Raw genomic sequence first — 25,516 nt, 5'->3', positions numbered from 1 at the left:
AAATGGGGGGAGGAGGAAGGAACAGAACTCCAGCCAGCCAGAAGCCGGAATGTCTAATCCGATCCAGATGTGAGAACAGGCCAAAGCCTCACCCAGGCTGGATCACAGCGGAGAACTGCGGTGTGGCTTGTCACCTGGCCAGTTTTAATCTGGTCTAACCCTTTTGGGAGGATGGGTTAGCTCAGCTGGCTCTTTGTTCTTCCTGAAATGTCAGTTTTTAAATCGTGTTTACCTCGCCCTGCAATTTTCAACCTTTTTAGTCTCACACCACACTGACAAGGGGCTAAAATTCTCAGGGCACACCATTGGTTTTTGGAAAATTGACTGCCCTGCCAGTAGGGGGTTCACATCCCCCAACGGCCCCACTAATAAATGACCCTCCCCTACATTTCCATGGCACATCTGTGGACCATTCACAGCACACCTGTGGACCACTGAAAATCGCTGACCTCACCTCTATGTTACAGGAGCTTTTAGACTTGCATACCTTTAAAAGGATTGCGAACAGCACAATCCTAGCCATGTCTGCTTACAAGTAAGCCCGTTTGTGTTCAATGGGGCTTACTCCCAGGAAAGCGAGCATAGCACTGCAGCCTTAATATTGGTCGGAAGGTGCTCAGATCTCCCACCCTGCTTCCTGGAAAAGATGGTTGATTCTGAGTATGTTGGGATGGGGGGGAGGATGCCCCTCCCTGCCAACAATCCACAGTTTATGGGGGTGTTTGTGTGTTCTTGCCATAGCGTACAATGCAGAGATTGTGCGTCTGTGTGTGCATCTCTCTCTCTCGCACTCTTTCTGTCACAGAACAATGTGCATACTTGCTCTTCCCAGTAACAAATCACCCTTCTCTGCGCGTCTGTCTCAGAACACATTATTTTTGTGCACGCTTTTGTGTGCAGTAGGCACAATAAGCTTTTTTTTTTTTGTATTGTTAGTGTTGGAAACAGGAGGTTGGAGGACCAGATGGACCCTTGATCTGATCCAGCAAGGTTCTTCAGGTGGTCTCTTGGATCTTAACAGTGTCACATAGGTGTAAACAGCTTGCACCTTGGGGTCCGTGCATGCATTATTAACTGCAATCCACCAGTAACCTCCATCAAACCTGGATCCAACTCCCATCAAGGAGCAATTGAAATGTGCGTGCAAACATGTGCTCCCAAGACAAACTTCCAATCAGAACTGGCTGTTAAAAAAAAAAAATCAAACACACAGCTGTGTGGGGTGGAGGTCATCCTGCAAAGAACTGGGTCACGCTGAAGAACCACATGCTATTTTCATCCAGAAAATTGCCCTGCCACAGTGGCTATTTGCCCTGTGAATTGCCCCATGAAGTGGCAATTGCATGACTTGGCTATGAATTGCCCCATGAATAAATTTCCTTTCTACCAAGCTGCTACTGTTGAGGCTATCAGTGAGCAAGAAGGCAGCAGTGAGGCATCCCTCTATAAGGCCTGGCTGCAGCCCCACATAGAATGTCTCCTCCAGCCACATTTTGACTGAAAAAGCAAGACGGAAATATATAACATATAGATATATAAAGATATGTTATACGTATAACATATGTCTGTGCTACCTAAAATATGTGCACAAACATGTCATCACTAGAGGGGTGCAGGGCATAGGGAAAAGATCTTGCTCTAGGCTTTGGGTTTACTCATGATTGAAATAGGACTAAGATGGAATGGGATAGGTATGGAAGGTTTTGAACAACACTGGAACCCACCACACATGTATTCAATGAGGTGGATGGTATGCTAAGTATAAGGACCAGTGAATGTAGTTGCCTGAGGATAACACTAGGACCAGGGAGATGCCAGTTCAAATCCCACTGGGTGATCTTGGGGCTAGTCACTCCCTTAACATAATCTACCTCACAGGGTTGATGTAAGGATAAAAGGCAGGGGGAGACCATGTACCAGGTTTCCCTCTCTGCAACCAGGCTCCTTGCAGAGAGGGAAGGTGGATGTGATCAAAATGAAAATAAATGTTTGAAACAGAAATAGGATCCGGGTTCTGGGGGGTGGGGAGTGTTGTATGAAAGCAGTACAGTGACAAGGATGAAAAAGGGAAAGTGGGCATACATGTTATTTTAAACCTGCCATTTTCAGCCATTGTGCCATGGCACACTGGTGTGCCACAAATGGTCCGCAGGTGTGCCACAGGAGTTTGGGGGAGGGTCATAGACTAGTAGGGCCATTGGGGGGATATGAGCCCCCCACCAACAGCACAAGGTGTGCCTTGTGAAAACTGTCAAAAAACCGATGGTGTGGCTTATCCATTTTAGCACCTTGTCAGTGCGCTGCGAGACGAAAAAGGTCGCAAACCACTGTATGGAACAGATGTCTATGCCCACTTTTCTGCTCCAGTGTTGAGGCGCTTGGGAAGGTCTCCCGTTCCAGTCTAGGTTGGTTTCACACCCTCACGTTAGAGGCTGGCTCGAAGCCCACACCCATTGAATCCTCGCCTGTGAAAAAGCAAGACTCTGGGATGGAGGAAGCCTGGCTTGGGAGAGATGCTCTGAATCAGGGTGACGCCGAGGAGGGAGTGCCCTGGCTCAGGGATGGTGCATGAGGTTGACCCCGAGGCACTGGATGGAGGTACCCCAGGATGAAATGGGACAGAATGGAGGGTGGCTTGAAGAAGGAGGCGGACATAGCCAAGGTTGGGAGAGAAGAGTGGGGGGGGGGAGTGAGGGGTTGTGGCTGGTGACCAAAGATGGGGGTGTGGTTGGCGGATCTCTCTCTCCCCCCTCCCCACACACCCACGTGATGCTATGAATGAGATTGGATGGGGGGGCTGGGCAAAACCATGCATTCCTGAACAGCAGAGAGAGAGAGAGAGCGAGAGCAGGGTGGGGGTGGGGCGGGAAGGAGGCGGCAGGGAGGAGAGAGAGGAGCAGAGCATCCTCCCCGGCACTGGGAGGTGGGAGGGAGGCAGGCAGGGAGGGAGCGGCTGGCAGCAGCGCAGCCCTGGGAGACGGAGCTGATCGCTGGCAGCCAGGGGGGCCGCCATGGAAGCGTGAAGCCCCCCTCCCCGTGCAGGACTCGGCGTGGCATCGCGCGCCCCCTTCCCAGAGGACCCAACTCTCTCCCCACCCTCCTCCCGCCACCAGGACCGCAAGGACACACCGCCAGGCGGGGGGAGGGTGGCGAAGGAGCGGCGGGGGGGACCAGTGGGGAGGTCCCCCCCAAGGAGGAGGACATGTGCTGAGAGGCTCCCATCCTTGGCAGGTAACGGGGGTGCATGGAGCGTGGCACGCGTGGGTGGGCGGCCGGGAAGTGGCTTCATCTCTCGGGGAAGGAAGGAAGGAGGGGTGGCACGGGCTGGGTCGGGCTTTTGGCGTGGGTGGGGTGGGGGAAGCATCGCCAGCCTCTAGTGGAGCACGGGGTTCCCACGACCGGCAAGGCAAAGGGTGCCACGCTCCCTGCTCCGGCATGGGCAGTGGGGGTGGGGGAGTCGCATGGCCGCTGGAGGTGACACTTGGCAGCCATCGTGTGTGGCCACCTCTGTGGACCCTGCCACGCCCCCCTCTGGAGGTCCTTTCCCCTCCCTCTATAGGGGATCCCGCTTAGGAATGGGGGGGGCAACATCCATGGGACAGAAAGTGTGCGTAAGGCAGAGTGTTGGGAACAATGGCTCTTCTACCCCGTGGGCTCCCCCCACTCTAGTAGTTCATGATCAGTCGGGGGCCGGGATCAGAAGCGAGGGTGCTGGAGGAGCTGACAAAAAGGCATGAGGGGGCTCTGGGTGAGCATGTGCGTTTTTGCCCATGGTGTGCAGGCTGGCTGGGCATCACTCAGTGTGTGCACACATGCCCGCTTGCACACATATCGAGTCATATAGAGGTGCACATGTGCTGGGGGTGGTGAGCCTCCACAGGGGTATGTGTCTCCATGTGAGCATTTTTGCAGGCATGTACAATAGTGTTGGCCGTAAGATATCTGTAAAGAGGGAGAGGAAATATAGAAAGGTGTTCCATATGTTTCAGGGTACATCCCTCTCTCTGTGTGTATATCTTTGTACATGCCATCATGAGCACCATTTATGTGATCTCCCTTCCCTATGAGCTTAATCTGCAGGTATGAATTTACGCATGCATTTGTGTGTGTGTGTGTGTGTGTGTGTGTGTGTGTGTGTGTGCGCGTGGTTCTGCAAATGTCATTTTCTGCACATCTCTTTCACGTCCATCCCTTCATTTGCATAGATGTGTGCCTGTCATGCACATTTTTCCTTGCAGTGGCCATACATTTGAAGGGCTGTTTTTTTTTTTTCCCCATCTTGGTGTGCAAATCTATTTGCAGTTGTGAATAGATGGATGGGCAGATAAGGACTTGTGTGGGCACGCTTCTCTGAATGGTTGGGTGTAAAGCATTTTAACCATCACTGGAGGCACCTAAAATATGCCAAATAAATCTAGCTGGCTGTGAGTTCACACGCTTGCATATGAGACATGTGCAGGTACACCTCTCTGCATGCACCAGTGATTTCCCTGTACAACTGTACGATTTGCTGTTCCAATCATCCTAGCTTTCATGCAAAATATGAAAGCAAGTCTCTAGTCCTTCTGATCATGAAGCAGAAGGTGAGAATGTCCGGACTATGTCATAAGAAGATTTAGAAATTAAAATGGAGCTGAGCAAGGCATCATATATGTGGGTGGGGCTTCTCTGCCCCGTATATGGTTACTCTTCCATGTCCCCCTGCCCCATCTGCCTTCCCTTGTCTCACTCCACCCCAACTTTGCCTCCTGCAAAGCATTCACAATTATTAGAAGAAGAAAAAATCAAAAATTTTGGAAGTGAAATATATTTTGCAAAGGATAAAAATATGTGCACATTTTCTCAATGTGTTCTAGACAATAATGATTATGATGGGTGTGTGTGTGTGGCATTCATATAACCCTGAATTTGTCTCCCCCGCTGGATGTGCATTAATCTGTATGTTCACATATTGCCAGGTGGGTGTAGGCATGAGGTCCGCATGAGTACGCCCCCATCACAGTATATATATAAGCTGCAAGAGCCTGAGTCCATCATGCACAGACACACCAATCACTTGATGCGATTTGCCCTTTTAGCACTCATTCACAGCAAAACTCCTGCTGGACTGTCAATCTAACTCCATGTGGCTTCTTTGCTGTGGCATGCATTCTCTGTCTGTGCATTTGCATGCGCACAGGATTGTCTCCTGGATTCTGCGGATCTCTATTAAAATTGGGGTCTCAACATTCTCCTTATGTGATAAGTGTCTTTATGGGTCCCTGTACAAATGCAGCATGAGCTATGAGCTACATGTATAGTACATCATTCTGTGCACTGTGTATCCTTGTGGTTGCAGATCCAGTGGAAAACTTCTCCTGTCTAGAGTTCCTTCATTTAAGCTTCAATTCTAGGCACAGTCACTGAGAGTAAGTTCCACAGACCACAGTGGGACTTACTTCTGAGTACACAAGCATAGGCTTGCTCTGTCAGTCATTTTACACATGCCTTCTGTCTTCCACTTTCCATGTACCTGTTACTTGTGGCCCATAGACTTCCAAGTATTGAACATCTCATGGACAGAGTTCTACGGTATATGTATTTGTATGTGCGCATGTGTAGTTACATTTAGCATACTAACAACTGTGCATAAGAGATATGTGTACACTTTTTGTGCCCTTTTGTGTGTGTGTGTGTGTGTGTGTGTGTGAGAGAGAGAGAGAGAGAGAGAGAGAGAGAGAGAGAGAGAGAGAGATGAAAAATTCTTTTTCTAACCTTGCTTGGTAAGTCCTTGTATTTGTTCATACTTTCATGGTAATTTTAGCACTTTTACCCAGTCCTTTGCTTTGTTACTAGAAAGAAGCTCTGCTGACTTTAATGGGACTTACGTATTTATAATAATAATAATAATAATAATAATAATAAATACATACTCCCAAGTGAGCACACATACAATTTCAGCCTTAGCGCACAAGGGTCCTGAAAATCCTTCTGTCATACGCCGCTCTCAACAACCCCAGTGGGGCAGTTTGTTCCCATTTTACAAGTTACAAACTGAGGTTCAGATCTGGTGACCATTTTTCAAAGCCTCTTTCTGTGTCTCTGACCCCCAGTAGACCACCTTAGAGAATCTGAGAATTCCTGATAGACTGTAAACCAGTGATTCCCAAACTTTTTAGCACTGGGACCCACTTTTTTAAAACAACATTTATCGGAACCCACCTAGGTTTACCAAGCTTTAAAAAAAGAAGATCTAGAAAGAAATATTTTATTTATAAGTAATAATAACCAGGAAAAGATCCTCAAACATTTATGTCTGTATAGTTACACATGCTTGCAAACTGCAGGAGCTGAGCTCTTTGCAGGGTAGTTAGCGATTTCAGTATTTACATGTATGAATAGCCTTAGGGCTTGAGGCAAATAGTTTCCTGATTTTTTCCCTTCACCCTTTGGCAACCCACCAAAAGTCAGGTCACCACCCACCAGTGGGTCCCAACCCTCAGTTTGGGAACCTCAGTTTGCTGTAAACTACTTCCTATGCCTAACAAAAAGATAGCAGTGCGCAGCAGAGGTCAAGGACAGTTCACAGTCATTTTCCCTACTCCGACTTAATACCTGAAAGTTAGGTTGAAAAGATAGGACAAGGTAGCAGCTAGCTATGCATTGTATGTCCTGAGGTTTTGTTACCTCTGAGATCTTGTAGCTCATACTATAATGCACAAACAGCCTCTTGATAATTTATGTGGTGATTTGACAGTGTTTTCATGGGCTGTTTTATAAGGTGGTTGTGTACTTGTGGGTGTGTTTGTAAATGATTCTTACTGGGAAACTATGGGGGGTCTGGGTGCATGCATCTCTACTTGCGGGGGCCTGTCTTTCCTGTGTGAATGTTCCTTACATATTTCGTTCCACAGCACGGTGGAAGTCACTTGCCAGTGGGTTCATCTCTCAGTGCTGCAGTAGCATGTCAAGACCTGCAGCCACATGGGCGGGGCTGACTCAGTGGGTCTGAAGGCTTGCTGATGCCTCATGATCAGTCCTGCCCACAGCGTAGCATGCCTTTGAATGTTAGCATGGCATCCCAAGATTGACCCATCTTGTTTAAAGAATGCAATGTTTTAGCCTCAGGGAAGATGGGGTACCTTGGTTTTTGCTTCCAAGAAAACGATAGATCTATAGGGGAAGAGAGACGAAGTGTGTGTACATGTGTGTGTGGACGGACAGACAGACAGATGGGGAAGGGAGGGGGAAGAGGGAGGGGGAAGGAGAGAGGGAGGAAAAGAAAGTGCTCTGGTATTGGAGAGGGGGCATAATTACTGAAATGTGGGAGTCCATCAAACATTAATTGATAAATATTCGGTGGGATTAGCCTAGGTTTGCCCCTGTGAAATGTTGGATGAATGAAAAGGGAGCTATTTATTATTATTCTGATTCCCAGAGGCTCAGAGTGGCTGATAAACTTTCCCACTCTGGTTTTTCCTCCCAACAACCTTGCAAAGTAGGCCATTATGGGTGGATTAAAACATTACCTTGGCAAGCATTTCTTCTCGAATCCATATTTGCTGGGGGAAGATGAATTAAAGCACAAGCCATGTGTTGGTAGGAGAGAATCAGAGGGCAGAAGGGGGTGTTGCCTTTTCCCAGGCTCAATAGTTTTCTCATGCAAATCTCTCTTAGGTCATTTCCCCCTTACAGGGCATATTGTTGGTTCTGAAGCTTGATGGGGACTGTTTAAAATTAGCCAGTGGAAGAGATTTGCAGAGAAGAATTTGTGGATGGGATAAGAGTTTAGCTCCTAGCTACTGATTCTCCCCTGCAGTTGCCCCACCCCGTTCATAAATGGGCAAACACAGAATTGCAAATCCCATATTTGCCATGTAACATGTAGTCCCCCCTCCCATGATTCCCATTTTACAGATGGGAAGACAAAGACTGATGGAGAGCAATTTGTTCAAGGCCCATCCCAATGGATCATTTGGGTTGAATTTACCATGGGTCTCCCATGCCCAAATCCAATAGTTTATCTTTTCTTTTCCCCCTTGGACTACATGTCGACATCAAGATGTACGTGTGATTCTCTCTATGGATAATCACATCAGCACAGACATTGAAGAAATGATTGTACTGTATATCTGTGTGTGAGTGGGGGGGGGGAAGGGAGGGAAAAGGAAGTGCATGAGTGAAGGAGGGAGCGACTTTGTGAGCATTTCTCAGGATCTGCTAATGTAGGTGCACATGCACACCAGAGAGAATGAGAATGTCTGAATGTGCTTGGTTGAGAGTGCATGCGTGTGCGGTGTCTGTGTGTCTATGGCACCAGTGAGAGCTGGCCTCATCTGGCCTCATTTCACACCCACTGCACGTGGCACTAGAGGGATGCAAGATGGCTGAGAAAGGATCTCACACACACAGAGCAATGCATGAAGCATTTGCATCTAGGATTGATATGGCACATGACCAGCCATCTGCAACCTGCATGGACCATCCATTCTCACATGCCAGGTTTGCCGCTGTGCTGTGTGGACATGCACAGACCCTCCTTGTATTGCTAGCTCTATGTAACCCATGTACATACAATGCCTCCTTTCCCTGCCTCATTATCTATCTATCTATCTATCTATCTATCTATCTATCTATCTATCTATCTATCTATCTATCTATCTATCTATCTATCTATCTATCTATCTATCTATCTATCTATCTATCTATCTAGTTCTCAAATACTGCATATATCTCCCCAGCCTTACAAATGATGGGAAACATATCTAAAGGGGGGCAAACTCCTCTCCATGTGCCCCCTCTACCTCCATAGATGGAGTTTCTGGGAGGGAGACCATCTCTCTCCCTGCCCCACCATTCTCAGGCTGGCAGTCTTCCAAACAGCGCCTGCGCTGCCTCTCCCCCGCCCAGCTGGGCCTGGCTATTCTTAGCTCTTGAGTCTTTGATTCATGCTTCTGAGAGTATTTCTGCTGGGTGTGCAGAGAGAACAGCTACTGCGGTGTGTGAGGGAGGAGGGATATGCACATGCCTGGCTTTGCGCGTGTGAAAATGTCTCTCTGGGCAAGCATGCAGACACATGTCCCCTGTGCCTGTGTAAGGATGTGGATCAGCGAGTGTGCACTTGCATGTGTGTAAAGCTGATGTACAAATCTGTCCCTGAATGTCAGTGAGATGAGTGAGCCACACATCTAGACATATATGTTTGTCTAGACGCTTGAGTGTGAAAAAATTGAGTGCCCAAATATAATACGTATGTATAGTAGCATGTGTGCATGCTTTTGGCTGCACAGCCAGCTGGGCACAGGTGTGTGGTTGAAAATGTGTGCACCTGTGGCTTGGCATACAAGTCCATGCATGTGTGACATGTATCGCTGTGAACTCCTTTTCAGGTGCATATGCGTCAAAATACTTACACGTGTCTTGCTGTGTTTGCATGGACTTGCATCCATTGTATCTTCATACCCCTGTTTGTGCAAAGATCTGCTTGTGCAAAAATGTGAGCATTGCTTTGAAGAATGGTGGGTGTCTGTAAGAACACAGTTGCATGAATATTGGCAAGTTGGAAACAGCAGATGTATAAGTACCGTTCAACTAGCACATGGCTGCATATATCTAATTGGGTATATGCATAATGTATGATTGCATGGGAGCAAAGGAACATGTGCTAATCTGAAGATGCTTTTAGATCTACTCTTTCCAGCATGCCAACATTCTCATCACCTCTGCTCCATGGTGATTTTACATCTTATGCTATGCTGCTGCTCAGACAACAACAGGAAAGGACCAAGGGTTGTGTGAATGAGACTATGGTGTCTCTATGTTTCGGTCTGTTTATTTATGCATTTTGACATGTGGATCTCTCCCTCATATGAGTGTATGCATGTATACTGAACACAGGTATTATATGTGTGAGTTCCCATCCATGTGTAAATTTTTAACTGAGCAAGTGTACAGTATGTTCATGTGAGTAAAGGTTTATGTGTGAAAAAGAGCTCGGCCGTGGTCTACAGAGAAGTTCTCCTGATTCAGCCCCACATAAATGAATCTGAATCTAAATCTTTTCAATTGGGCTTTCTTGAGAGACCTTCCTGGTGGATTGTGTTCTGTGGGAGTGCTGCTAGGGATACATATCTGTTAATGTTCAGTCCACGTGTACCAAACATTGAGCGTGTTGAGGAAGAAGGCGGTTTGTGTTGTGCTCGGTCATTGTCTTGGAAGTCTGAGGAATTTGACAATAAAACTTGCACAGTTCATTTGGCTACACCACATCCTACCACCACCCCCTCAGCCATTCTAACTCCAGCTTTGGGGGGGGGGGGAATCTGTCTCTTGAACAAGTCACCAGTGGCTGGTAACCCCCTGTTTTGAAATGGTACAGGCAGTTTTGAGACCTGTGCTGGCCCTGCCTTTAGGCAGGGTGAAGCATTAGACAGTGAGGCAGAAGGTTCTTGGTATGTTATTAAAGGGCAAGAAACAGTCCATTATTTGAACTTATTGTTATAATATTTTTTTACCACAGTGAAAAGCACAGTTGGAGTTTTCTGAGTCAGTCACCAAAATATCTTGGGCCTTCCTTGGCTGAGAAAACTGGTGCATTGAGCATTCGCTAGGATCCCCCTGGTTCAGAACTCACTAACCAGAGGATCAGTTCAGACATATTGGTCCTGATCCACCAAAACATGGAGGCTTGGTAACATGCTATCTGCCCACTCGTTCCTGCCTCTCCTTGCCCAACTTTCCTCCATCTTTCCCATCACTGTCTGAACAAACCAAAACGTTTTGTTGCATCTGAATTGAGCAAACTAAGATCTGAAGTGGGTCTACCCTTGCAACAACCCTGTGAGGTAGGGAAGGCTAAGAAAACTCCCACTGGTCCAAGGTCACCAGAGAACTCCATGGCAGAGTGAGGCTTTGAACCCAAGACTCCCTGGTTTAAGGCCAACATCCTAGCAACTATAACACACTAGTTTTTTCTTAACCAGGTTCCGATGTAATTAGAGACTGTGGTTGGCTTGGGCATGAAAGAAAGAGAAGGAGTTTGAGCCCACAAGCCCAGGGTACACTCCCAATTTTGCAACCCCTGATTTGGAGAATTGAGAGCATGATATCTAAGCTGACCCACAATCTCTTAACCTTAGCCCTCCAATACTGGACAGTAATATTGACCTGTTTCATGGGTCTATGATAAGAATTACGGAAATAAGTTAGGTGAAGTGCTCTGGGTGCTATATCATTGTCAAGTGTTATGATTATGCACCAAAGACACCAGTGTTCAGGGGCAATATCCATAGGCTCCGACTGCCCATCCCTCTGTGGCTGCTTCCAATCATGCGCTGCTCCCCACGCATCCATATAGATCTTCACTTTGCCAACACACTGTTCTCTTGCAAACCCTGGAAGAAGCAGCCCTTAAATATCATATTCGGAATGCAGTATGCAAATAGAGCTAATTTTGTGCCAAGGAAGCAAATATACATCACTTTGATTATTTGGCATAACCTGCTTTGAATGCAGAATTTTAATTTTCTGAGTGAAGAACGTTGTGTTGATGCAAAGTGTGGACAGCTACCGTGGGCTGGGATTCAAGTTTGCTTTTCAACCCTAGATGAGAAGGGGCAGGGCTATGACCATTCAAGTGGAAATGGTACCCCAGAACCCTCGATGAAGTCTTTGAGGGTTCTGGATGCACTTTTAGTGCATGCAGGGAATCAACATGGTGGGTTCCCCTGAAATTAGGCAAACCTTGGCATCTGTATGGTTGGCTTGGCCCTGGATTGGAGCACTGAAAAATCCTGAAGGTGTTGTCTCTGCTGACGTGGGTACCAAAGAATGGGCATGGTGATCCAAGCAGCACCTTTGGCCCTCTTACTCCAGGCACCTCTGCTGGGTCTCTTTCTCCCTCTTTTATTTTTCAAACAGCATTGTAGGAGGAGGGGAAAAACTTCAAATTAGTAGCTTATTAAAACAGAAAAGCTTTGCTCTGAAAGAACTCGGCAGGGAGGGAGAAAATGCAGTATTTGTTGATTGGAATATCCGTGGGAAATGTCTTGTGATGCTCAAGATTTCAGACTGATCTGAAACACTCACACGCACACATTTGTTCATCTCATTTTCAGAGGGTGAAAACTGAGAGCCAGTCTTGGTGTGGGTGGGGGGGGGAGGGCTGAGAAATGTTTCAGGCCACTGGTGGCTATCATTTTTCTCCCAAATCCCCCTTAGAATATTATGTCATAACATACGCCCTCAGACAATTAAAGGAAAGAAGGACCTTCCTCCAACCCATAATAAGTTGTCCCTAAAACATTCCCTGAATTTTTTTTGGGGGGGGGGCTTGAAATCTCCCCTCATCTCCCCCCCCCAATGACTCCAAGAACAGAGTCTGCAATTAGGAGACAAGATGGATGAGTCTGAAGAGGAGGCAGGAACCGCCCGAGCCCAAAATGGGACCTCTTCTCCAGAAATCACTGCACAAAAACTACACTCTGCAGTCCCTTCATAGCCAAAAGACAAAGTCCTGCCCCTGAACTCTTCTTCAGAGGAGTCCTTGGAGAAACCCACAAGGAAGTCCAAATTTCCTCTGTGCCGTAAGAGTCATTCTTTAAGAAATCAAGCTGCAGTTTAAAATCCTTTAAACTACAACAGGCTTCCCAGGACAAGGGATAGCTTCCTTAAAACTCTCCAGTAGTTATATAAACTTTTGGTCAAACTTATACCTCTGTTGGAATAACATCCAAGTCTGCCTGGAATCTGTTGATGTTCCAGTCCATTATGTGGCTCCCCTGAGAGCTGTCCATGGTGCTGGGCCCCAGAGAGCTGTCCATGGTCCGGACTTTTGGTAGCTGCAGAAATTCCATAGAGTGGTGTTTCTCAAACTGTGGGTCAGGACTCACTAGGTGGGTCACGAGACAATTTCAGGTGGGTCCCCATTCATTTCAATATTTTATTTTTAATATATTAGACTTATTGCTACCATGGTATGTGGCTACATTTGGGGAAATGTTACAGACCTGTACTTTTAACAAGCTACATATATTCTTTTAGCAATTATAGTAAATGGGCCTTACTCCTGGGTAAGTGTGGGTAGGATTGCAGCCTAGGATTGTCAAAAAATTTTCCTGCTTGATGATGTCACATCTGGTTATGGCGTCACTTCTGGTGGGTCCTGACAGATTCTCATTCTAAAAAGTGGGTCCTGGTGCTAAGTGTGTGAGAACCAATGGCATAGAGGCCTGGCTCTGCTCTCACACTGTGTGCTGTCAGACCACTCACAGCTGTTTCCAGAGCAGTTTACCCCCAAATTTTGCCTGCTGCCCTGAATTTGAGGCCTCTGACCCTGAATTGTGGGGTCAGTATGATTTGAATTGCAAGAGTCAGCATGTCATAATGCCTAGAATGTGGAAATGTGGGGACAAAAATACACTTGGCTCTGAAGTGCAATAGATGGCCTTGCCTAGGTCAGTACCACTCAGCAGGTGGTCTGTTCCATGCTTTTGTAATGGGTTGTGGGGGCAAAAAAAAGCAATCACATCAAGGTTCAACAGCCCTACTGTTGGGAATATTCAAGATTATATTGCAAAAGAAAAAGGGACAGAAGGCATTTTTAAGACCTTCGCTTAGAAAAACCAAACCTCTCCTGAGGAAAGATCAAATGAAGTGGGGAGACTTTCTCCCTTCTGTATTCTAAATGATGCCCCTATAACCTACCTCACAGGGTTGCTGCAAGGATAAAATGCCACTTTGGCTCATTCTATAGGGATGTGGAACATCCCTAACTAGGATCTCCTGCAGTTTATTAAAATGTAATTAACAGTTGTGTGAGCTTGGGGGAGGGAGTTGGTTCAAATTTGGACCACTGTACTGGGGGAGAGGAGGTTAACCTTTTTGCCCTGCACTATTTCCCCAACTAAAATGGTCATCGTCCCCATCCCCCCTGCTTCTGTTTGCTCATAGGGTAAAACAAACAAGCGTTACATATGTATCTGTATATTTTGCCACAGAGACAAAATAACAGCTTTTTTTTGTTTGATAAGTTTGATCAGGAAAATGGCATGTGGAAAAGGACTAAATACCCCTTCCACCCACACCACTGTCTCAATCCAAATGTCCCCCACTTTTCTGGGCCATTATTAACACTTTCAAAAACCCCAGGAGATTTTATTCATGAATCTTCCCCTATTGCTTCTAGTTTGACTCTGAGTTCCTCGGAGAAAAGATGGGATGCCAATATACTGACTAAATTCTGTGTAAGTACGAGCCGGGACTTACTAGAAGTTGTGTGCTATGTGTAGCAGATGTGTAGATGTGAGAGACAATTGGGGACCTTGCATGGTGTGCTGGCAAAAGAAAACAGAATATCACAAACTGGTGATACCCACGTGCAAGAGACAAAAGGTCAGTCTATGAGCGTGGAAATGCTTTTGCAGGATGATTATAAGGTGAAGTTCACATGAGTCAGGTTGACTCTTCCAAAGGATTCAGCATGATATTGTATATATTTATTCAAAATAAAAGCATGCAGAGTTCTATTAGTGAAGGCAGGACAACTGTCCAAATGGAATGGAGATTATCAAAGGCTATGAGAACTGTGAGCTCCCAGAAATCAACATGGGGGTGATGGAAGGCATATGATGAACAGCCCAATCTAAACCAAATTCTCCACCAGCGGAATATGCATTCCATTTGTGGAGCAACATTCGGGAGGAAGTACTTGGATTCTGCAGGAAGTCACACAATTTTGTTGCACGCTGGGGTGCCACCAACCTGCACAATTGCTAGTAGCCCCACGCATGTGCTGGCAGCCAGGCCAACATCTGCTGGCATGAGGTAAGGGATGTTGGGGGCAGGTGGTGGGCAAAACAGGGCAGGAATGGAGGCAGAACAAGGGAGGGAGAGGGCAGGTTTGACAGCTTGAGTCTGAATTCTCTCCCTTCCTGTTGCCGTTACACGCCTTGGTCCTGCACCAGCAAAATCGCTGGCTTAGGACCAAAGCGTCCCATAGGGACAGTGGAAGCTTTCCCTAGAGGAAGTGAACAAAAGTTCACTTACCCTGAGGAGATTTCTGCAATTGTCCCCCACCATAGGATGCCACATGCACCTCCTTGGCACAGCTGCATCGGTGAAGGGGGAGTTAGGTTGGATTGGGCTGTCAGTGTAGATCTAATTTTCCATTGCCATCTGGTCAACTGGTAATTTAGACTGCATGCATATATGCAAATAAACAAAAATCTAGTCCAGCGTTCTGTTTCCAATGCAGCCAGCAGCCAGATACCTCTGGGAGTTAGCAAATAGAGCATGAGGATAATGATGACAGCAAACCCCCATTGTTTGTTCCCAGCATGCAATACTCAGGGGAGATACAGCCTTTGTATGTGAAAATTCCATTTATCTGTCATGGCTAATAGCTTTGGATAGACCATGAATTTGTCTGATCTGCTTAACGCCGCCTAAGGTAGTAGCAATCTCCGCATCATGTGCTCGTGAACTCCAAAAGTGAATTAAGCATTATGTCAAGAACTACTTCTGACACAAGTGAACCCATCCAATCCAGACCCCACTAGCCCAGAAAGCAGGAACCCAACCTGCCCTCTGACCTGCTTCTGCTTTGCTGTCCTGAGCAGTAGGTCCTGTTTTGGCTCTGTGCATGAGCACATGTGTATGCACAATGTCATAAGAACTAGAGTCCTGGAAACCACCACAAGCAGTACAACCAGGGTTGAAAGTAACAAAAATAGAGGAGTAGGAGGAGGGGAAGAGGCAGAAGCTTGGATTAATTGACCTAAGAGGCTTGATAGGCACAAAGTTGCACATTGGCTGCTTATTGAGAAACTGAGGCCTAGAGATATGTACACTCTCTTGGAAGGGAGGGGAAAATAGCCATTACTTATCTGCATGTGTTACTGTGTTTAAATGTCTGCAAACTGAAAATCGGCCTGTGCCTAACATGAAGACTTTGCTTTAAATAGAAAAGGGCTAGCTGGCCCTAAATAAATAAAGAGAAAGAAAAGAAACACGGTTATTTTGAAGCGAACCATGAGGTGACTCTGCCTGAGAGTGAAATCCAACAATGATGGCAAAAATGCCTTTGGGGTGTGTGTGTACTGGCAGGGGTGGAGGCTCAAGCTATCTCACTGCCCTAAGGGAATATGAATTTTGCCACTCACATCACTTCTGGTTGTATGTGAAGAGAGGAGACTGCAGGTCATCCTTGAGGATTTCTCCACTTTTCTGCCCCCTTCCTGTGCTCCATGCAAGTGGATGAAGACTTTAACTCCATTCGCAGTTGGAGTAAAAGGGAAAAGGGCTATAAACTGGGGTGGTGGAGTGGGGAAGTGGACAAGGAAAGGCATAACTGCACGCCGCACTTCTCAGATTGTACTGTCCCAAAAGACAAGGTGGTGAGGAATTGCGTTTCTCTTTCAACTGGTGGCACTTTCAACTGATGCAACCCTACTGGGCCATTGGCCGTGGCTCCCCGTTAGGGCTACAATCCTATATGTTGTATGGGGTGGTGGCTTTTTCACAAGGATTCCACGGCTCCCTGGCTGGTTCCCGCAGTTCTCCAGGGAACCACAGCTCACAGTTTGGGAACCACAGTCACAGAGTAAAGGTGGGCAGATTTCCAGCTTGCAGAACCCCCAGGGTATAGTCATGGAGGAGAGGGGGAGAGCAGAGCATAAGAACTTCTCCCACAGAAGAGACAGTAAGATCCATAAGGAGGAGCACTCAGGTACTGTTTTTGAAACTTTTTTTGAAGGACCTTACTATTGTATCATTGTATAATAAGTATCCAACTCAGCAGGACACAAACTGAGCAATTTCCCTAGGGACATAGGTTAATGTCTAGGCAGTCATTGTTCCCAGGAGCTACTTGAGAGACCATATGTAGGTCACGTTACATCAAGACAACAATCCTATGTGACTGTGTCTGGGCATAAGTCCTGTTGAACACTGGGGGATTTACAACTGAGAAATGGTGCATTGACTAGCACTCCAATATCCTTTTTATATTTCTTTGAGATTTTTTTTATCCCATTTTTCCGTTCTTATGCATTTGTTCTAAATGATGGCAACCCACTCAAAGAACTGGAGATGGAATGAGCTATATCTTCAGATAAAGCGTGCTGTGTTCAGTTTCAAAGCAGAAATAAGTGATAGGAGAAGAAATTGCTAATGAAGAAATTAAAAGTTGCATTTGTTGTTCTTGTATAGACTTAGGGCCAAATCCCATCCAATTTTCCAGCACTGGTGCAGCTGTGCCAATGAGGTATGCGCTGCATCCTGCAGTAGGGGGCCAGCCACAGAGCCCTTCTCCAGGTAAGGGAATGTTTGTTCCCTTTCCTCAGGGCTACATTGCAGCTGCACCAGCATTGGAAAGTTGAATAGGATTGGGCCCCAGAGGGGTGTGGCTAAGGAAGGGGGCATGGCTATGGGGTATGTCATGATCAGTTCCTGCACTTCTAAATGTGCACACAGACTCATAGAATTGAGAAACAGGGTGCCTCTGAGCTCGTGTTCAGCCCAGGAATTTGTTTTCAGTACCATAACTGAGGTTATAGTCCTACAGAAAAATCCACTCCTGGCTTTCCCCCAAGCATCTTTTGTTTCAAAATCTAATGTTTTAAAATCCTTCTGTTGTTGCTATTGTTAATCAGGAGATACACCCTGGCTGATCTACTGCTGGTCGCCCAGAGATCCAGTAGTAGATCCTAATCTACTGTTGACTCACCCCTGCTCCAGAGTACCTTCCTGATTAACCTGCAGCACCCTGGAATATTGTCACCCAATGCCACTGAGCCAACTATACTGGGTTGGGCCAACCCTCTCTGCGTGTGTGCATGTGTGTGATGACTGTTTGTAATACAGCTTCCCTCTTGATTTGTGAGACGAACCAGTGAGGCTGTATTTCCTCTTTTCTTGTACAGACATGAGCTCTATTCTCTCTGTGTCCTGATGAGCATATGTCTTTGGGTATCTATCAGTGTGAACTTGTCAAATAACCACTGGTTATTTATGATGGCTTCTAAAGAAGATTAGACAAATTTGTGGAGAAAAGCTCTCTCAATGACTATTAGCCATGATGGCTAAATGGACCCCCTCCTCCATTCGGGGGAAATATATTCCTGAATGCCAAATGCTGAGTGGCAATGAGATTCAGATACCACTTTTGAGCACTGCTATAGGCTGCCCAGTAGATGGCCTCAATTTGAAACAGGATGCTTCACTAGATGGTTCTTTGGTCTGAATCAGTAGGTGGACTCTTCTTAATGTGCAATGGGCTATGTATCTTGAAATCTGGGGTGGTGGTGGACTTACAAAGCTCCCTTATGCTGAGCCAGATCATTTGTCCATCCAGCTTTGGACTATCTCATTCTCTAGGTTCTCAGCTGCGTATCTTTCCCAAATCTACTATGACTTGGGAAAAAGTCTTTTACTTGGAACCTGGGATTGAACTTCGGGCCTTCTGAGTGAAAAGTGTAGGTCTTACCACTTATCTTAATCTCCTCCCCCAGTGATTAGGTGCCAACCCACCAGATTTTTCACTGCAACTGTGTCCTGTCATCTAACCAATATAATGGTCTAAACACCCAGGAAACTCCCACATTCTGCCAGTTGCCACTCATGCTGACTCACCAGAATCTCTCCTGTCTCTTCCCATCAGGTTCCACCTACCTGCTCTAACTCCACCCCCTGACACACCCACACCCTGGAGCTATTATATTTGAATTCTGGACAAACTCTTAACAACCTGATCCTAGGCATTTCTAATCCAATTTATTTCAATAGGTCCTACTCCTAGGTAAGTGTGCATAGGATTCCAGTTTTACAGCTCAATCCTAACCTGTGCTGGCACAGCTAGGCCTCATGGACTGCACTGTATCTAGCACAGGTTAGGAGGTGGCTGGAGATCTCCTCTGGGTAAGGGGATATGTTTCCCTTACCCCAAGTAAAGACTCAGCCATCCCTATGGGGCTTCTTAGATCTGCACCATCTAGGGCAGGAGGTCTGGTCTAGAGGGTAGAGCCTCCGTTAGCCCGAAGATAACATCTGAAGGTTGCTATTTCGAGGCCACCGGCTGCTCCGTGAATGGTGAGACCCTGAAGCAGCTGACAAGCTGAGTTGATTTATTCCACCTACTGTTTGGTGTGAGCTAAGAAGCATCTTGACTGCCCTTCAAGTGATAGATGAAGGAGCTGCTTGTCAGCCAGTGTGGGAGGCAACTGGGGGCCAGAAGTGATACCAGACCGTGGCAGATCCATCTGAAATGTTGTGCGGTTCTTGAAAGACAGAACCTTTCTGTTAACCCCCTGCTAACTGGTTAAGAGGCACTTTTTCAAGTGGGTGCTCCTCTTTTATTTAGCAGGGGGAGAGTAACTGGCCCACCTCACCCCAGCAGTGTCTTTTCTAGTGGCTGTCTGCTGGTGTTCTTTTGCATATTTTTAGATTGTGAGCCCTTTTGGGACAGGGAGCCATTAGATATTTGGTTTTCTCTGTAAACTGCTTTGTGAACTTTTTGTTGAAAAGCGATATATAAATACTGTTGTTGTTGTTGTTGTTGTTATTGTAAAAATCCCCCGGGGGTTTAGAGATCACCTGCCTATGTGAACCGCCTTGAATAAAGTCAGAGGAGTAATCCGATGATCAGAAAGGCGGTATATAAATACCAGTATTATTATTATTTAGCTGCTGCAAATCTGAGAAGCCCATGTGGGGCTGCCTGGCCTGAAAATAGGGGTTAGGATGCAGTGTGCACTGCCGCCACCAATCCTGCCTCCCTCCAGGCTCAGTTCCCCCCCCCCCCCGTTCTGCCTTCGGCCACTTGTAAATGCCCCATCCCCGCCTCTGTTCCAACCTTCTGCCACCCTGTCCCCCCAATGCCCCCAATGCACATTTACCTCCTCTCAGCTGCCAGCTGCTTTATGATATGTTTGCAATACTTGAAACTGGTGCAGGGAGGGCTATGTCGGATCAGGGGAACTTTAGGATTGGGTAGTTAAACACACACTTGCGTGGATATATATTATTCCCTTATGGTTTTTTTATGTTCCAAGTAGCATCTCCTATTCCCGCTATTGATGATGCTGTTTTTTGTTCACTGGTGCTTACTATTAGGAATAGTTCCTATTCATATTCAGAGAGCTTCCTTGCTCTTACCAAGAAGATTGAAGTCCAAGGGTTTAGCTTCCAGATGTCTTTTCTCACCTTCCCCTTTCTTCTTCCCTTCACATTCCTTCATTATTCTTTATTTATGTAGAGCCACCTATGTACTTTACAGCAGTGGCATCAAGAGGGTTTGCATCATTCGGTGCAGGAAGCCAACGCGTTACCCCTTTGATGGCAACACCCTAGGTGGTGCTGTTTTTTGCTATAACTTTTGGTAGAATTGAGATATTTGGTAGAATTGAGATATCACCAAGGTGATATTGAGATATCACTTATTGAGATAAGTGGTTTTTTTCGTTGCATTCTTCAGGAAATCACACATCGATTGACATATAACATGATGGCATTATTCAAAAATACCACGATTTTAAAAATTTTGGCCAGTAGTGGTATCACCCCACCTCATGCATGTCACTTGGTGCAGTTTGCAACCCCTGCAACCCCCCCTCCAGGTGATGTCACTGCTTTACAGGCAGTAAGAGGACTGGCCCTTGCCCCAAGGTGCTTACAGTCTAGAAACAGACAAAAAGGAGACAACAGAGAAAGGGAAGAAGGTAGAATTGAAGCAAACAAGATAATGCTAATAAATAGTACTCATAATACTAGTGCAAACACTGCAGGAAAAATGACTGGGGGGCATTTTGCAGGAGAGAAATGGTGGATAAGCAACCTCCCCCCCCTTTTCCCCTGTTAATGCAGCCAGGTCATTAAGAAAAGAGGCTTTCCCACAAGTAGACTCCTAAACTGGAGAAAACAATGGAGGTGGTCACTGGATGAAAAAGGATTAAAGCCATAGTCTTCAACTGTTCCTATTACCAGGAGCTGTCCTTGGTCAAACAATATCCCTGCTTCCTTTTGGGAAGTTGTTGGAGTCGTATTTTAAGAAAAGTATCTGTGTGCATACACATGTGCTAGAACAGGGATTTTTAACCAGGGGTATCCACACCCCTTGAGGATATGGGAATGAAATGTTGGGGGTATGGGACTCAATCTCTGAGCATGTTTTTAAAAATTGTTATTAGATTATAGACTATTAACTATCACCATTATCCATACAGATACAGGTCCAGATAGAAACCCTGCTTTAGAAGTCAGTGCAGGGCAAGCTATTGCAAGCTAACAAGAGACAGAGAAGGGTCTTCAGGAATGTACTATGGCATGTGCTATGGTATGGAGTTGGGGAATTTGGAGGAGTGGTCCTTGGTGTGGAAATATGGGTGCTCCAAATGCATAAGAATGTCCCTGTTCTCCTTTGTGAATTGTTGGAGGGCATTTGCTGATTCTGCCTTGTTAAGAGTAGTGTAGTGGGTAGGAGTGTTGGAATAAGAATGGAGTGGGGGTACCTTGGTTCAAACCCGCACTCAGCTATGGTCCCTATTAGGTGACCTTTAACCAGTCACACACTCTCAGTGTGACCTACCTCACAGGATTGTTGTGATGATAAAACAGGGGAAGAAGAACCTGTATTGTTTCAATAAGCTACTGGTTGGATCTCTGTGTACATGCACACATGCACATGTGCTGCTATGGCATTTTGTTGACAAATGCTGGACAGGTATCTTGGGGGTGCTTTATGCTGTATGTATGTTAAAACCAAAATAATCAGAATTGTACACCAAGGTAATTGTACACCAAATTCTGCTGCATGGTTTCTCTTGTTGTGCATCATTTAGACTGCAATTAGTGTTCCCCCTAAGCTGCATGGCCACGTGGTGTAAAGCCAAGCTCCACAAACTATGGAGCTTGGCAACCTGGAAATTAAGTGATGACACATGACATAATTGGCAAGAGTCCAGAGCTGGTGTCACTACACAGGAAGAGAAGGGGTCCGCACATTGGCACGGACCTCTTTTAGGGAATAGAGGCTGCAATTCCTATACATGCTTACCTGGAAGCAAACTCGACTGAACTCAATGGAAATTACTTCTGAGTAGACATGCATAGGCTTATGCTGCTATTCTGTATATTTTTAACCATTGTGCATGATTTCTGCTGGTGTTACTCCTCATGGAGAAGGGCCTGGGGCTCTATAGGCCACTCCTCAGACTACAGGAAAACTGATCCAGCAGCTACTTTGGGTAGTAAAAATAGGCAATACTACCTAATTTGGCTTCTATTGACTCTTTATCTAGTGCAGCATCTCAGATTAATCCCCAGTTCTGCAGCCATAAAATATCTGCCAAGTTTCCTTTTACTTCTGCTGTCCATCTTGCAAAGGCAATTCTGAGAAGGATCTGTATAACTGCTAGATGTTGTATTTTCAAAAAATGGGGGAATTGCCTTTTTCCCCCCTTTGTCCCAGCAGCCCTCTGTCTCACACTTAACAGAGGCTAATCAGATTAAAGGCCCAATCCAATCCAACTTTCCAGTTCCGGTGTAGCCACAATGCAGCCTCATGGTAAGGGGACACATGTTCCCATACTTTGAGAAGGCTCCAGTGACTGCCCCTTCACCATAGGATGCAGTGCACACCCCACTGGCACAACTGCACCAGCACTTGAAAATTGGATAGGATTGGGTCCTAAATCTGCACAACATCTCCTGCATGCCATCTAAAGACTCTTATGAACTGCAGACCTGGGGGCTTTTAAGGCATGCCCAAATGTCACTCCCTCCATCCTTTTTGTTATACATAAGTTCTAGGCTGAAATAGAGTTTGGGAGCAGTGTGGTAGGTATGTGCAAGGTAGAGGTAGGCTGCCTCTGATTGCCAGATGAGGGGAGGGCACCAGGACGCAGGTTGTGTCTGTTGTCTAGTGTGTTCCCTGAAGCATTTGGTGGGCCACTGTGAGATACAGGAAGCTGAACTAGATTGGCCTTTGGCCTGATCCAGCAGGGCTCTTCTTATGTCCTTATGAGTTTGAAGTTGGTTTCACATAGCCTGGAAGTCAAGAGTTCAACCACAATGTCCAGTTTCACAATGAACCAGAGCCACCCTATATAGCTGTGCAGGTTGTGCGCTTCCCAAGGATGCCATTCACATAGGAAGGAGGAGGAATGCTGGTGGAACATCACGTTTAATGGGGAGGAAAGGGGGACTTTCTCTACTGGCACAAAGGTGCCTTTTTGTAATGCACATAAACATGCTGTATGGGCTGGGTGGCCCTGCACAGAGCCATGATTTAAAAAAAACAACACAGGATTGAAACTCTGTTCTGCATCAGAGGTAATGTGAAGGGGAAGAGGGAGCGCCTGTGTCCACAGCTCCCCAGGGCGCGTTCACACAGCAGGAAGTGAAGGTTTCCCGTTATCTTTAAGCAGGGCCAGTATTTTACCAGTGTCAGGATGCAGAAAATAGGAACTGTCCTTGGCAAATAGCAATTATGCACCTTTTACTTGCTTCCAAGCATATTTTGCAACCACCAGGCCAGAAGAGTCCTCGTTTTTTATTCTTTAAAATAACACATCTGTTCTATGAAGCCATTAGCACAGCCCCTTTATCCTCCTTGGTTACTGTAATTGAACATTAGGACAAAAGCCACAATCTAGTAAAACGCCAGACTTCAGTATCCACAGGGGATCCATTCCCAGACCCCTGTGAATACCAAAACCTGCAGATAAACAAATCCACAGGCCCAGTCCATAGGACCTCTGAACGTAACCAGAGATGTGCCCCAGTCACTGTCCAGAGGAGTTCTGAGGCCCGCAGGGACCTCTACAGGCCTCAGAAAGGCCTCCGGAGGTGCCGGAAGGGCACGTCCGGTTTTTACAAAAACTGGCTCCCAGATGTAACTGGTCATGTCCAGGAGCTCAGGTCCAGTCTCCTCTGTGGATTTGGAACCTGCGATTAATTAAAACTGTGGGTCCCAAATCCATGGATACAAAGGGAGGTCCCATACTTTTATGAGGTTCAATTAAAATGATGCACCATGATTAGGAAGCTTTCATGTGCTTGGGACTTTGTCCCATTTTCTTGAGTCCTCATAAAGGTATTACGAGCTGGTGGCTTTGGGATTTTTTTCTAATGTGCCAACACAGCTCCCTATGATTTTTGTAAGACTGACAAATGTATGACTGAAATAAACACATATTCTTCCCTTGAGTATCCCTGCCTCCATTTCTCTCATTCTTTGTAAAGTCTTCTGGCTGTGGAAAAAAATGAGAAAAAAATGAACACGATGGCCCAATCCTAAGTGACTTTACCACCATCAGAACTAGTGTTCTTTCAGCAGAATATGCTTTATGGCATCACAAATGTGGCAGTGGAGGTGGTGAAGGCTTACTGACTTCCCCAAGTCAGCAGGGTAGGTGTAACAAGGCAGAGGGTGGGCATAACAAAGAAATTGGGAGAGGGCTGGGGACATGTTGGAAGCGGGAGGGGGTGGCACCCATTGCGGGTGACCTACACCAGATGCTGTGCCCTCTGTGCAAGCTCTTGGTTTTAGAGGCAGGGAGGGCACCAGGCCTCAGGTTGTGTCTGTTGTCTTGTGTGCACCCTGGGGCATTTGGTGGGCCACTGTGAGATACAGGAAGCTAGACTAGATGGGCCTTTGGCCTGCTCCAGTGGGGCTCTTCCTATGTTCTTATGATGACATATGCCTCCCCTCTCTTCTTGGACTTGTGTCAGCTAAAGAGCTAGCACAGGTCCAAGGAGATCCATTGGCAATCGTGAGGCTTACTTAGAGATAAGGGAAAATGTTTTCCCTTGCCTCTCCCAAGCCTCCTAATTGCCCCTCTGCCCCATAGCATGTAGTTCGGCCTGTTTTGGCACGGCTGCATGCTGTGGTGGAGAAAAGCATAGGATTGGGATCTGAGTTTCATAGGAAACTGGATTCCGTGGCTACATTCTTTTAGTTTTCCAGGGCTCCTGCAAAATCATAGCACACAAGCAGTCCCATGTTCTAGGCTAGAAGATCCCCAGCCATTACGAGAGTCTTCAGTTATGTGTTGTCTATCTGTCTCTTGATATTTGTGTCCCTCACACATGCAATGATGCTTTACATTATCACTTGAGGTGTTACACAAGTGCAATGTATGCACACGTATTATTCCTCCTGTGCTAAAACCATTTAGCACCACCATCATCTTCTGTCTGGTGTATTTTTATAGTATCAAGCACGTCAATAAATATCAGCAGAAGTGTGTAGCTCGAGAAATTGCTGGGCCCTGGATCTGTAGAGTTCTACCAGGTCTTGGAAGTGACTCTGTCAGGGAGTGCCCAGCATTCAACCGGCTTCAGACAGATTTGGCACAATGTCCTGGGCCAGGAAATGCTAAACCACTTGCATACAAGGGCCCAGAGTTCAGAATATCTGGTTTTGCGTACAGAAGATCTCAGGTTCAATCCCTGCATCTCCAAGCAGGGCTAGGAAATATCCTTCTCTGAAATCCTGGGGATGCATGTCACTGACCTAGATGGACCAGTGGTCTGACTTCAT

General features: G+C 46.3%; 1 protein-coding gene across 1 annotated transcript in view; it reads right to left on the bottom strand.

Annotated features, from left to right (window-relative positions):
- Positions 1-12,800, bottom strand: part of CLEC11A (C-type lectin domain containing 11A) — a 33,513-nt gene extending 20,713 nt beyond the window's left edge. Inside the window, exon 1 of the mRNA XM_066629284.1 lies at positions 12,693-12,800. Coding sequence (XP_066485381.1) covers positions 12,693-12,800 — 108 coding nt within the window. The remainder of the gene's footprint in view (positions 1-12,692) is intronic.
- Positions 12,801-25,516: the final 12,716 nt, after the last annotated feature.

This window comes from Tiliqua scincoides, chromosome 5, assembly GCF_035046505.1.
Source record: "Tiliqua scincoides isolate rTilSci1 chromosome 5, rTilSci1.hap2, whole genome shotgun sequence".
NCBI classification, from domain to species: domain Eukaryota; kingdom Metazoa; phylum Chordata; class Lepidosauria; order Squamata; family Scincidae; genus Tiliqua; species Tiliqua scincoides.
Note: the sequence above shows the minus strand (reverse complement) of the source record. Positions and strands in the feature narration are given on the sequence as shown.